The 14,248-nt window shown below is 37.7% G+C and overlaps 1 protein-coding gene across 1 annotated transcript in view; it reads right to left on the bottom strand.

The window, feature by feature from the left end:
• Positions 1–6,995: 6,995 nt before the first annotated feature.
• THEMIS (thymocyte selection associated) overlaps positions 6,996–14,248 on the bottom strand; it is a 133,700-nt gene continuing 126,447 nt past the window's right edge. Inside the window, exon 6 of the mRNA XM_036415002.2 lies at positions 6,996–8,531. Coding sequence (XP_036270895.1) covers positions 8,506–8,531 — 26 coding nt within the window. The 3' untranslated portion in view covers positions 6,996–8,505. The remainder of the gene's footprint in view (positions 8,532–14,248) is intronic.

Consider the following 14,248-nt stretch of genomic DNA (forward strand, 5'->3'; position numbering starts at 1 on the left):
AATCAGTAAAACAAATTCTATTTCTATACATATATACTCAAGGGCTTATGTTCTTAAAATTCATTAGTTTTTATCACTTATATCTTCAGAATTTTGAAACTCCTCTTGAGATTTCCATATGAGGTGGTGTTAAATCAGTATATAAGGAAGGCTGTATCAATAAACTGTTTAGATTCTTCATTAATAAATTGAAGCCTATTCTCTTGTGACTTCCTCACAGATTTATGGCTTATTATCTAAAACGTATAAAAACTGCCTACTTTGGCCATTAGGGAAGGTCTTGTACCTATGAAACCTCTGTACATACTTACAAAATTAAATTTGATTTTTCTCCTCTAATCTGTCTCATGTCAATTTAAGTCTTAGTGCAGCCAACATGAACTAAGAAGGGTAGGGGGTAAATTTCCTGCCCCGCCTCCCAAACTTAACATTTTTAAAATTATTTATTTTATTCTTTTAAAAACTCATCATTATTATTGAAAGTATTAAAAATGCCACCCATTCCCCCATTGAACCCCTCCACCCAGCTCTCACCCCTCCTTCTCCCTTCATTTCCATTGTTGCTTAGAATTCAGTCACATGCCAATAGAATGTTGCCAGCACTCCAGAAAGCTTGCTTGTACCTCATCCCATCATTACCAACTCAAATGTAAACAGGATACTTTCTTCTATTAACATAAAGCAGTGTTGCTTGTTCTTAAAATTAATATAAATGGAACAATATAGTATATATTACTTTTGTGTGGCTGACTTCTGTCTTTCAAAATTATGGTTTTGAAGTATAATATATTCATAATGTTACCTTGTTCTCTACAGTTTATTTGCCTATTCTACAGCTCATAGGTATGTATTGTTTCCGGTTTGGAGCTATTATGAATAAGGCTACTATAGACATCTTTGTGTATGCCTTGTTGGTAGGTGAAAGCACTCAGTTTTGCTGGACTAGCACTTCAAAGTGGAGTTCCTGGGTCATAGGTAGGTATATATTTAGCTTTAGTAGGTAGTGCGGTTTCCAAAAGTAGATGTATTAAACCCCCACCAGCAATATGTGTGAGTTCAGATCATGCCACACTGTCTTCAAAACTTGTTCTTGTCATTAAAAAAAATTTTTTTTTTAGCCATCTGGTGGATTTGAAATGGTATATGTCATTGTGGCTTTAATTTGCATTTTCCTAAAGATTGCTGTGATTCTGAGTACATTTACATACGGTCATTATCTATTTGACTATCCTTTTTTATGAAATGCCTGCTTGTCCTTTATCCTTTCTTAAAATTAAGTTTTCTGCATTTTATTTAATGATTTGTTGGAGTTATTTATATATTCTGGATACAATGATACATTTTTTTATATATATATTTGTCATATATAAGTAATTTGTGTGTGTATATATATATATATATATATATAGTCTTGCATTGAGAATTCAACTGATTGTACATCCTCTCTGTTTTTGCTCATCTTAAAAGTATTTTATTTTTTAATTGCTTATTTTGGTTCATGGCTCTTGAGAGTTTTACCCCCTAGCACTCTGGCTTCAGCTTCTGGTCTGGCTTTGGCAGTCTACTATTGGCTATTTAATGCCTGAATCTTATTTTTGTATCTATTTCCTCAAATTTCACTATGACATGATGATTAGACAATTACTTTTAAAAAATCTTTCAGGAAGTATGCTGTACTTTCTAATTTTGAGAATTAGTATCATTTATCAATTCTGGAAAGTTTATAAATAACAATTTTGAATATTGCCTCACCTTAGCCTTGCACCATTCTTAATTTTTCCTGCTCTAATTCTAATTAAATGAATATTATGCCTTCTTAAACTCACCTCAATGCTATTTAACATCTCTTTTACATTTGTAATTGTCTTTATTTACTGCATTCTGGGTGATCTACCATCTCATTTACTTTCTCTTCTGTTGTGCCTAACCTTTACTATTATCATAATTTTTATTTCTAATATTTTAATATGTTTTTATTGATTTTAAAGAGAGAGGAAGGGAGAGGGATAGAGATACAGAAACATTGATCTGCTACCTCCTGCATGTTCTCACTGGGGATTTAGCCTGCAACCCGAGCATGTGCCCTGACTGGGGATCAAATCATGATTGCCTAGATCCGTGGTTGGCAAACTTCGGCTCGCAAGCCACATGCTGCTCTTTGACCCCTTAAGTGTGGCTCTCCACAAAATACCACGGCCTGGGAGAGTCTATTTTGAAGAAATGGTGTTAGAAAAAAATTTGGCTCTCAAAAGAAATTTCAATCTGTTGATATTTGGCTCTGTTGTCTAATGAATTTGCCAACCACTGGCCTAGATCGTGGTCGATGCTCAACCACTGAGCAACACAGGCTGGACTGTTTCTAATATTTTAATATGTTTTTGTTGTTGTTGTTGCTGTATTCTGACAAAGCCAAGACCACTAGAGTGAGTTCTAGTTTCAGATTGTCAATCAAAAACACAGGACACAATAAGGCTGACCTAGCACCAAGTTTACTTAGCTTGAATAGGAGTAGAAAGCAGATAGCAAGCATTATGCAGAACAAGAAACTCCTGGAGCCTTCAGACACCCAGTACAGTGCTCATGTGCCCAACCACTGCACTGTTCTCAAGCAGTGACTAGACGACATTAAGAGTGAGAGTCACACCATCAGAGGGAGGCCACAGGGGTTAGGGCCTCTCAACGTAAGTACCTTGCTTGTCACCTAAAGGGACTGTGTGTCTAGCTCTCATTCTTTAGCTCAGCTTCAATACATTAATGGTAGAATATATAATAAACAACCATGACAGTGATGCACAGAGGGCTTAGACTAATCCTTTCATAAACAGTGCAATGCCTCTGAGAGTAGGGAAAATCTAAGCAGAATCTTCTGGGCCAAGTCCATCTCCTACTGAGACCACTGATTCCACAGACCCTACCAGTGGTTATTTCCTCATTTCTAAAGTTATAATCAAAATAGACATACACAGTATCGCTTAGAATCGTATAAATGATTCCTTGGTCTGCGGAGAAAGAGCTATCTATTATAGTAGAAATGGATGAGCTGAAACTACCTTTATTTACTTCTGTCCCATGCAGTAAATCTAAAACAGTATCAGATCCCAGGTGTATTGGCAGAAATTAGTGCCACCATCAAAGATTTAAAGAAAACATATAGTATGTTGGATAGAATCAATTATTAGGGAGAAAAAATAAAATGGGGGAAGGAGAAAGGAAGAGGCAGATAGGGTTGAGGTTACAGTTTGAGGTACTGTGATTAGGGCAGGCATTTTAATAAGACCAGAGGGAGGTGAGGGAGTAAGCTGGTAGGTCTATGAGCAAAAGCATTTCTGAATTGAGAGAAAGCAACTGTTCTGGCATGTTTGGTGAACAATGGGGAGGCCAGCAGGATTGTTCAGAGTGAGTGACAGGAGAAGAGGCCAGAGAGATGACAGGAATAAATTATGTGGTTTTATAGATCATTTTAGGAATTTTGGCTTTTACTCTAAGTGAGGTTGGAAGCAACTGTGGTGTTAAATAATGCAATATAAGGTCATTCTGGCTACTGCAATAAGAATAGGTTGTTTGGTGACAAAAGCAGGAATGGGAGAACAGTTATTGGGTTACTATAATAACCCAAGAAGAGATGATTGAAGCTGGGCCTACAGTGGGAGAAGTGGATGCAGTAAGATGTGGTAAAATTGTTAAAATATTTTGATGGCAAAAAAACCCCAAACACTTTATTAGATTCAGTTTTTGTATTGCAGCCTATTGAGATATGTCTGGATCCTAATTCTGACTCATCTTTGCCATAAGGTCACATGCCTCCTTCTCTTAAAAGTAATTTGTATTTTAATATTTTCCATAAATATATAGAAATCTCATTAATCTTGACTTTGATCTAAAATACTCTTTAAAAATACTTTTTTTTCTTAATATTGAGGGAGAGAGAGAGAAAGAGAGAGAGAGAGAGTAGAGCAAAACACCAATCAGCTGCCTCTTGCATGCCCCCACTGGGGATCTAGCCAGTAACCTGGGCATATGGCCTGACCAAGAATTGAACTAGCAACTCTTTGGTCCACATGATGATGCCCAACTAACTGAGCTACACTGGCCAGAGCATAAAACAATCTTTTTTATATTAAAGCCGTGGCATAAGAACAACACATCTTAAGAAGTACGTGTGTTTTTTTTTTCCATTTCTCACTCCATTTCTACCTCCTTCCCTCGAGTATTTACTGATGGAGCATCAATAACTTGCAGTCTTGGCAGCTATTTATACAGCCTGACCCTGCTGTGAAATTTGTGGTTTGGGGGGGTGGAGAGGATCTCTCTCCTGCTGGCTTCTTTACCGTTGGCAGCCTCCTCTTTACTAGTGAATATTTTTTTTTTAATGCATCTTTGTTATTGAAAGTACTAGAGGCCTGGTACATGACAATCTTGCATGTGGGGGTGGGGGGCAGTGTCGCTCAGCCTGGCTTGCTCCTTTTAGCAGTTTGCGAGCCATCGGGAGATGTCTGACTGACAGCTTTAGGCTTGTGGGAGCACACTGACCACCAGGGGTCAGCTCCTGCATTAAGCACCTTCACCCTGGCGGTCAGTATGTGTCATAGTTCTACTGTTCGGTCGATTTGCATGTTACCCTTTTATTATATAGGATTACAGATGTCCCCCCCACACCTTCCCTCATTCTCTACCCCTCATCTGCCTCTCCCAGGTCTGTACCACACTATTGTATGTGACCATGGTCTATGCATATATGCATACAAATTCCTCCGTTAATCTCTCCCCATCCATCCCCGCACCTCCACCTTCCCTCTGAAATTCTCAGTCTGTTCCATGCTTCTATGTCTCTGAATTTATTTTGTTCGTCAGTTTATTTTGTTCATAAGATTCCACATATGAGTGAAATCCTGTGATACTTACCATGTTTCCCCAAAAATAAAACATTCTCCGAAAATAAGACCTATACTTCTGAGTGAAATATAAGGCATCCCCCCAAAAATAAGGCCCCCGTAGGCTAAACATGAGAGATTTGGTCCACTGATTCTGAAAGAAATGGAGTCACAAGAAATTCACCAGGAAACTCAGGAATTGGGATTGTTATGATGATGTTCCAGAAGATGACATGATTGTCATTGAATAAATGAGTAAATTCTTGATACTATAGGATTCACAGTTTGTCTGGTTTGTGTTGACAACTACCGTACTACCGTACCAAATACAGGTAATAAATTTCCTTTATTTTCATTTAACAATAAATGTGTACCGTATTCTTCTTCATGGAAAAATAAGACATCCCCTGAAAATAAGACCTAGCGCATCTTTGGGAGCAAAAATTAATATAAGACACTGTCTTATTTTAGGGGAAACAGGGTATTTTTCTCTGACTGGCTTATTTCACTTAGCATAATACACTCCAGGTCTCTCTATGCTGTTTCAAAGTGATTTTACTTTTAGTTAAGGAATACTTTAACTTAGTTTTTAGAAGATGTTCCACATTTAAACATGACAGAAAATACACACATCCACACATACAAATGGAAATTAGAAAATTTATTTTCAACCTTCCCAAATCTTCCATAGAGGAGCATAAAGTTTATTACATTTTTCAACATCAAGCAGAGATTTATATTAAATTAGAAATGTTATATGTAATTTCCACCAGAAAGCCCTTGATTATTTATAATTAAACTGAGGAGTAGGTGCTTTCGCTTGCTTTTTCTAATTAAGGAAATGTACTTACTAAATGTACAGATTTAATTATTCTCATATACAAAAAAAGACAATCCCAACTAAGTATCTATTACTCTTTGAAAAATAGTATGAGTTTGCCAAGGTTGTTGGTTTGAGAAAAGATTCTCTGTGTATTTCAATAATCAAATGTGGGGTCATAAACTGAAAAGTTATTGTTCATAGAGGCCTAAACAAGCAAAAACAAGCAAACAAAAAACAGCAAAGTTATCCCAGAACTTTTCAGAAACTGTAGATAACTAATGCCATTATCTAATTGATAAACAACCTTCAGGATATTGTAAATCAGGATTCATTTTCACTTAAAAAGAAAAAAAAAAGATATGGGAAAGTAGGCTGAATCAGAACAGTCATGCATCACTTAATGGAAATACACTCTGAGAAATGTGTCATTAGGAAATCTCAACACCTGCAAACATTGTAGAGTGCACTTACATGAACCTGGATGGCATAGTCTGCTACACACCTAGGCTACATGGAATAGCCTACTGCTCCTAGGTTATAAGCTGCACAGCATATCACTGGACTAAATAATGTAGGCAATTATAACACTATGGTAAATATTTATATATTTAAACATATTCTAAATAGGAAAAATACGTATAAAAGGTTAAAAACGGAAAACTGTACAGGGCATTTACCATGCATAGAGTTTGCAGGACTAAAAGTTGCTCTGGGTGAGTCAGTGAGTGAGTGGTGAGTAATGGTGAAGGCCTAGGACAGCACTGTACATTACTGTTGAAACACTGTACAGTTCTGTCTATATTAAATTGGTAAAAGTATTTTTCTTTCTCCAATACTGAATTAACCTTCTCTTACTGTAACTTTGTTTTTACCTTATATACTTTTTATTTCTTAAACTCTTCAATTCTTTTGTAATAAGCTTAAAATGTAAGCATAGTGTACTGCTGTACAAAATAATTTTATTTCTTTATTCTTATTCTAAAAGCTTTTTTCTGTTTTTAAAATTTGTATTTACTTTTTAAATGTTTTTTTGTAAGAAAGTAAGACGCAAACACATACATTAGCCCCTGCTTGCACAGAGTCAGACCATCAATACAATATCACTCCTTTCCGTTTCCACACCTTGTCCCGCTGGCAGGCCTTCAGGGACAGTACCACTCATAGTGTTGTCATCTCATGACCGCCATGCCTTCTTCTGCAAGACCTTCTGAAGAGCCTGCGTGAGGCTCTTCTTGAGCAAGTGTCACTCCTTTCAGAAATACATCCATGATGGCTTTTTTTGTTTGTTTGTTTTTCCTCATCATCATACATTTGTTTGTAAATAGATAAGGTACCATGAATACCTTTCCGGATCAGAGTCTGTTTTCAAACTTTTTGAGGAGTTTTTTTGAGGTGTGAAAAAGCTTCTGCCAAATCCTTCACTGACTTTCCCCAGGGGTTCATCTTCTTCTTCTGCATTTTCCCTCTACCTTCAGCTCTGTGTTTCTGTAATAGTTGCAACAATTTCTCATTAATGAATTGCTGAGGAGCCACCTCTAGGTGTTCCTCAAAGTCACCCTTATCCACACTTCGGGTAAGGTTGTTAGCCATCTCATCCCCAGCTTTGGTGATTTTTGCAGTCTCTGTGTATCAAGTTACGATGGCTATGATGTCACTAGGCAATAGAATTTCTCAGCTTCTTTATAATCTATGGAACCACCATTGTATACGGGGTCCATCATTGTCCAAAACATTGTTAAGGGGTGCATGACTGTATAAACATTTTGTAAAAAGTCTGTAACTGTGATTTTCCTTTTTGTTGAAAAGTTGTCTAGTGATTTGTTGTCATCAAAAACTCTTTGGTACTAAACCAATGAATTGTTTCTATACATAAAAAAAATTTAGGGCATAGGAGATTAATAACTTTTGTAAAGATTATGACCTATGAACAAAACCAAAGCTTGACATTAAATTCTTGTATAACTTCAATGAGAAAACTTATCTGTCTCTTTATTTTGTTAGATGCAAAATATTATTGTCCCTGTATACTTAACACATAATACATAAATACAACAGTTTTCCCAGGATCCTAATAAACATCCATCTAAAGGATTATCTAACATACAGTACATTAAAATAAAGCAGGACTTTGGTGAAATTGTGGTCATGAATTCTGGTTGTTAGGAAACAGGGGAGAGAGTTATAGCAAAACCCCTGAGCCTCGCGGCAGCGTGGACTATTAAACCTCCACACACTTATTTACAGGGAACTTCCACCACAAACTAAAAATGGGAAGTAAAATTCATTTTTGCAGCCTCAAGTGAGTAAGATTCAAAACCTGGGTATTTTAAATCACTCCATAATATCTTAAAGTTATTTTTAACCGAATGATGAGAACACCAAAAAAAAAATAAATAAATAAATGCAAAACCACTTGTGAAAAGAAAAGTAAATATCTGGTGACTTGTCCTTCTATTTTGTACTTGTTTTACCCTGAAACTGAAATATAAAATCATTTTCCAATTGCTTAATCGTTGTTAGTGAAAATAAGAACCACACAGAATGTGCACATTAAATCAACATGTCCTTGTGACAATGAAACAATACTGAAAGGTTCTGGCACAACAGGGTAGACTATGCAACATCTATACAGAGATTTCTTCTTTGTTTTGTCTGTAGCTTTCAAAGCTGTTTTCTTCTTTGCACCGGGCAATCGCGGTTCCTGTGGGGCCGTCGGGAAATCGTTGTTTTTCAGCTAGAAGGCCAGGCTCACTTTTCCATCGTAACATTTATGTTCACTACCCAAGTGGCTTCAGTCACATCTTGTTATTTTTAATGTTTTTCATTTTTGAACATTTCTATAAGTAAAGGAAAAATAAGAAGGGTCTATCAGAAATATGTATTCGAAATAGCCAGGAAGAAAACTACTTGCTTTCAAATACTTATAGGACACTCTCATGCATATATGCTTTTAAAGAAATAACTGAGATAAAAATAAGAACAGTAAAAAAAGAAAAAAAAGAAAGAAATGTAAACTCTTTAGATACAAGGTAAGTATTTTTATGAGCTAGGAGATGATACCTTGAATTTGTAAAGTGTTTTTCAGTTTACAAAGTGCTTTCCTTTGCATTTTTAGTTTGTCTGCATAAAAACTCTATTATACAGGAGATGTAAGGGGGAAAAGTGAATTCACAGTGACGTTGAGAAACTTGTCCAGCAATCACACAGCTTCACAAAGAGCCTGATGTTGACTGTGCTCTAAAATGCAGACCAGTACTCCTGCTGGGATGCCTGCAGAAAAGAGCCCAGACCTGGTGGCGTTCTGAAGGCTACCGAGGAGAGACGTCACCCACATGTTAACCTGAAGAAAAGACAACAGGGCTCAAGCATCAGCTGGACGACCTGAAGCTTCCGATTAACATATGCACGGACTTGACTTCAACACAGCATCATATCCATACTCAAGTAAAGGAAGCTACATTGCAAATAGGAAATCTGTGTGCAGGCAAGACACTTGATTCTTTTTTAGTATGGCTTGGTGAAGCAAGGGGCACGGGGTTTTTGAAAACCCTAATAGCATGCACTAGCACCATACAGTCAAGAGGTAAAGAAAACCAGTCATCTCTTTAATTCTCCCGTACCTATCATTAGTGATCTGTTAGGCGCTAGCCACATGGACAGCCAGAGGATTCCTCTGAGGCTCTTGTCCCAGTGGTCATTAGCTTTGCCTTCCTCACTCCTTCCTTCCTCTCTTTTTCCCTCCCTCCTTTATCCATTCATACCTTCCTTACTTTCTCTCCTCTTTCCTCTCTCCTTACCTTTGTTTGTTTCTTTCCTTTTTTTTTTATTGGACCTTTAATTTATTTAGATTTTAAGTTAATTTATTGGGGTGAGTTTGGTTAATAGGATCATATAGGTTTCAAGCATACATTTCTATGACGCATTATCCGTATACGAGGAGCCCGATGCATGAAGATTTGTGCTAGAATGGGCTTTCCTTTCCCTGGCTGCCAGCACCGCCTTTCTACTCCAGCCCAACCCCTTTCCACTCAGGCCCCCAGAGTCGCCTCTTTCCACTCTGGCCTCACCTTCCCACACTGCCCAGAGGCCCTGAGAGAATGGGGTGATAATGCAGCATCCTACCTCCATCATTCGGCACCTGTGCATGCAAATTAACTGCCATATTTGTTGGGTTAATTTGCATATCACTACTCATTGGCTGGTGGCATAGCGGAAGTCCAGTCAATTTACATGTTTGTCTATTATTAGGTAAAATTGCACTGTGTGCCTACCACCCAAAGTCAAATCATCTTCTTTCACCATATATTTGGCCCCCTTGTTTCTTTCTTCTTTGTTTTTTTCTTTCCTATCTTCCTTTCATCCTCCCTGTCTTTCCTTACCCCCCCAACCCCCCCACCCCCACTCCTGTCTCTTTCCTAGCTCCCTCCTCTCCTCCCTCTCTCCTTTCCTTACTTCTTTTTCTGCTAGATATTAACTCATCATTACCTTAAGGATGTCATCTAACCTTTATGTGCCTCATTTCTTCATCTTATATAATAAAAGGCTAATATAAAAATTGACCAAATGTCAGAACAACCGGTAACTATACTTGCACTGACCACCAGGGGGCAGATGCTCAATGCAAGAGCTGCCCCCTGGTGGGCAGTGTGCTCCCATAGGGGAAGTGCCACCCAGCCAGAAGCTAGGTTCACAGCTGATGAGCGCAGCGGTGGTGGTGGGAGCCTCTCCCACCTCCGCTGCAGGCTGGCAGTAAGGAGCAAGGGGTCCTGGACTGAGAGAGCCCCGGACTGCAAAAGGGATGTCTGACTGTGATGTCACTTGGGCCTAAGATGGTAGGCAGACATCCCCATAGGGGTCCCAGACTTCGAGAGAGCACAGGCTGGGCTGAGGGGACCTTCCCCCCTGTACCCCCCCCCCCCCCACCACACACACACAGGGCACAAATTTTGTGCACTGGACCTCTAATTTTTAATAAATGAGGAGAAGTATAATAGTGCTTATTTTATATGTGATGCCTATGTGCCTATTTTGACAAAGATTGAATGAGTTAATAAATGTAAAGGGTTTTATATTTTACGGTGAGGAATTTTATTCTCACTGACTGCCAGTTATTTTTATATGTGTGAAATAGAAAGGCAATGTATACAGTTTTGTGACCTCTGGGTAGCTCACAGGCTAATTGGGAAACTTTTTTAAAAAAAATATATATTTTATTGATTTTGTACAGAGAGGAAGGGAGAGAGATAGAGAGTTAGAAACATCGATGAGAGAGAGTCATCGATCAGCTGCCTCTTGCACACCCCCTACTGGGGATATGCCTGCAACCAAGGTACATGCCCTTGACCGGAATCAAACCCGGGACCTTTCAGTCCCCAAGCCGATGCTCTATCCATTGAGCCAAACTGGTTTTGGTTAATTGGGAAACTTTTAAGAAAGGAGGTGTCAAAGCAGAAAGAAGTGGAATTTCTCCACACATCATGTTAATTCCCTTAGCAAACTGATTTATTCTCCTCTGTCAACATCTCCTCTCAGTGTCCATTGGGACTAGAGGCTGAGGGCTGGGGCAAAGCAGGGGCAGTCAGTGGCCTGCTGAGGGAGGGGCAGACTGGATTCCATACTCTCCTTGGTTTCTTTCCCTCTTCTCATCACCCACTATCCCAATTGCTGCCTGTGGATATTTTGGTTTTCCTTACACCACAGCAGCAATAAATCTACACACTGTAGTGGTATATATCGATACATTATAGATGAAAGGACACGGGGTTTTTAGGCAGTATGCCCAGATTTTATTCCCACTCCTATCTCCTACTATCTTTGTGACTTTATTTGTAAAAAAGGGATAACAACAGCATTTCTCCCACACAGTGCTGCTTTTCTTGGGGGAAATGGAGATTGAGGGCAAATGAAATAGATATACTGTAGTGTAGAAAACAGAAAATAAAGACCTAGGTATGATTTCTTATTCTGAGACTTACTAGCTATGTGTCTTGAGGAATCTCTAAATTCCATTACTTTATCAGTGAATGAATTTTGATAATCATAACTGAATCACAGAGTTGAAGAAATAGCAAATGAAATAATGGACCTGCAAGTACTATGTAAAATGCAAAGTGCTATAGGAATATTACTTGCTATTACCATCTCATATTCACATAAAACTATTATAGGCCCATAGTTTGAAAGTTCAATTTGTCATCTTGACAGTTATTAGTCTCACTCTCCCTTGTCAATAAACTGATTTAAGATAGTACATAGTTAAGCAGAAAAACAGGAGGAGATGGGATTAGTATAATTAGATTATCTTGACATAAAATAATAGGATTTAAACAATCTTAGTTTTGGAGGGGACCTTATAAGTGGCCTCTCTCTGCCTGAACTAGTACAATCTTCCACCCAGTGTAGGAATGCTCCAACTAACATCCGCACTCAAATTGACAGAGCAGATGTAACATTTAATTGAAACTGTGTTCTTTATGGCATTAACTTTCAAGAAATCTCAAAATGTGCAGGAACTTATTTTTCTGATGATTATTTAGGTTATAAAATTCAAATTGGTTTAAAACCTCAGTTCTTTTGATATTCACCAACCATTCCTTTTAAAATGTCACAAATTTAATATGGAGGTGATGTTTCTTAAATTTAATTCAATATTCACTGATTACGTTTAAATACTCATAATTACTTAAATGATCAAATTAAGTGAGAGATATGGAATCATGTACACTCAGCTCCTTAGAGACCAAGCCAAACACTTCATCCACAGAGGAATAGATATAGAATGTAGTTTTATTTTTCTCTTTAAATACTATCCTTCAAAAGTCAAAAGTGTCCTGTGATAGTTAAAATCTACATTTATGTAGGAATAACCTGCTGTTCAACCAACAAATCAAAGCTTTATATACATAAAATTAGATGGCTAATTTGTTGACTGAGAGGATTAAAGTGAAAGAAAACTTTTATTTTACTTTGAAGGAATCAAGTTCAAATATATATAAAAGTGCTTTACCTTCTTTTATAAAACTGATATTTCCTAAAGACTTCATTTGAACCCAGGTCAGTCAAACCCTGCTTGTTTCCCTTTTGGGAATTTTGAGTGCCAATCTCCTCAAATTGCTCAACTTGATGGTGAACAGTAAAATCTGCAGTAAGAATCTTTAATAGGAAGCTTGATTGTAAAATGTGGTTTCATGGAATCCCTCCTGAATATTTCCATCCATGTACCATTTTCATATCTGTATTCATCTTTTATTAGCATATTTTATAATAAAGTTATTTTTTGAGATTGAACTATTTTATTCTCATCTATAGTGGTTATATGATATTGCACCATTTTTCAGAAATGGGTCTGACACTTAAACTATTGGCAACTGTTTTTGCACACAGAAATTGTTTGATAGGTGTTATACACTATATTTCAACCACAGAATGGGAGTCTGGGGTTCATTTCTTTACTCAAATATTTATTGAGAACCTACAACGAGGCATTCCATTTCTAGAACCTAAGGATGCAGAACATGGATAAAAAGTCTCTGCCGTCATAATGCCCTCACATAGGGAAGGCAACCCATAATCAAAATAAGAAATAAAGTTTTAGATGGCAAAAGGGAGATAGGCAGCTGCAGCAAGGAACACTACAAATCTAAATGAGGTGGTTACAGGAGGCATCATAAAGAAGGTAATGGCTATGAAACTGTTCTTTAGGAAAGACCCAAAAGAGGCAAAGCTGGAAGCCATGTTGATTCCTGAAGGGAAGATTATGACAATTAGAGCGAAAACGGCCTATGTAAGCACTGAGGATGGGGGACCTCTAGCATTTCTTTTAAACAGGAAGCCAATTGTGAGAAAGGGGAAGAAGTGGAGTGAGCCCTGGAGGATTACGAGGAAAGAAGTTCCATGATCAGACTGAGGCTTTAATATAATTACTTTGATTGCTGTGCTGAGAATGGGGACAGTATGAAGCAAGGGCAGAAGCAGATAGATTATTGTAGTTAGGTTCTCTAGATGAGAAGTGATGATGACTTGAACTAGGTTGATAACAGTGACCATGCTAAAAATGATTGTATTCTAGATATTGCATGAAGATAAAGCCAACAGGGCTTGTTGATGTAGTGAGTGTGATGAGTGAGAAAAAAAGAAAAGTAACAAGTCTTCTATTGCATTATTTAAAAGATGTGGTTCAGAGACCCCTACACCACATTCACCCAAGAAACATGTTGCAATAGATTACAAGTTCCTACCAGACAACTTCTGAATGGGATTCTCTAGAGCAGAAGTTAGCAAGCTTTTACTCTAAAGGGCCAAATAGTAAATATTTGAGGCTTTGTATCTGGTTTCTGTCAAAAGTACTCAACTCTGCTGATAGAGCAGGAGCAGGAAAAGAATCATAGACAATAGCAGGCAATGGTACAGGTTAGATCAACTGCCAGAGTTTGCCAACCCTGCTCTACTGGTAGAGAGCAGATCCTAAGAATAAGTATTTTTAACATGCTCATATGTGATGTTCTTTATGTTCAAGAATTTAGAGAAACACTGAAATAAAATTTGAAAGTTATTG

The sequence above is a fragment of the Pipistrellus kuhlii genome, unplaced genomic scaffold, assembly GCF_014108245.1.
Source record: "Pipistrellus kuhlii isolate mPipKuh1 unplaced genomic scaffold, mPipKuh1.p scaffold_m20_p_5, whole genome shotgun sequence".
NCBI lineage: Eukaryota > Metazoa > Chordata > Mammalia > Chiroptera > Vespertilionidae > Pipistrellus > Pipistrellus kuhlii.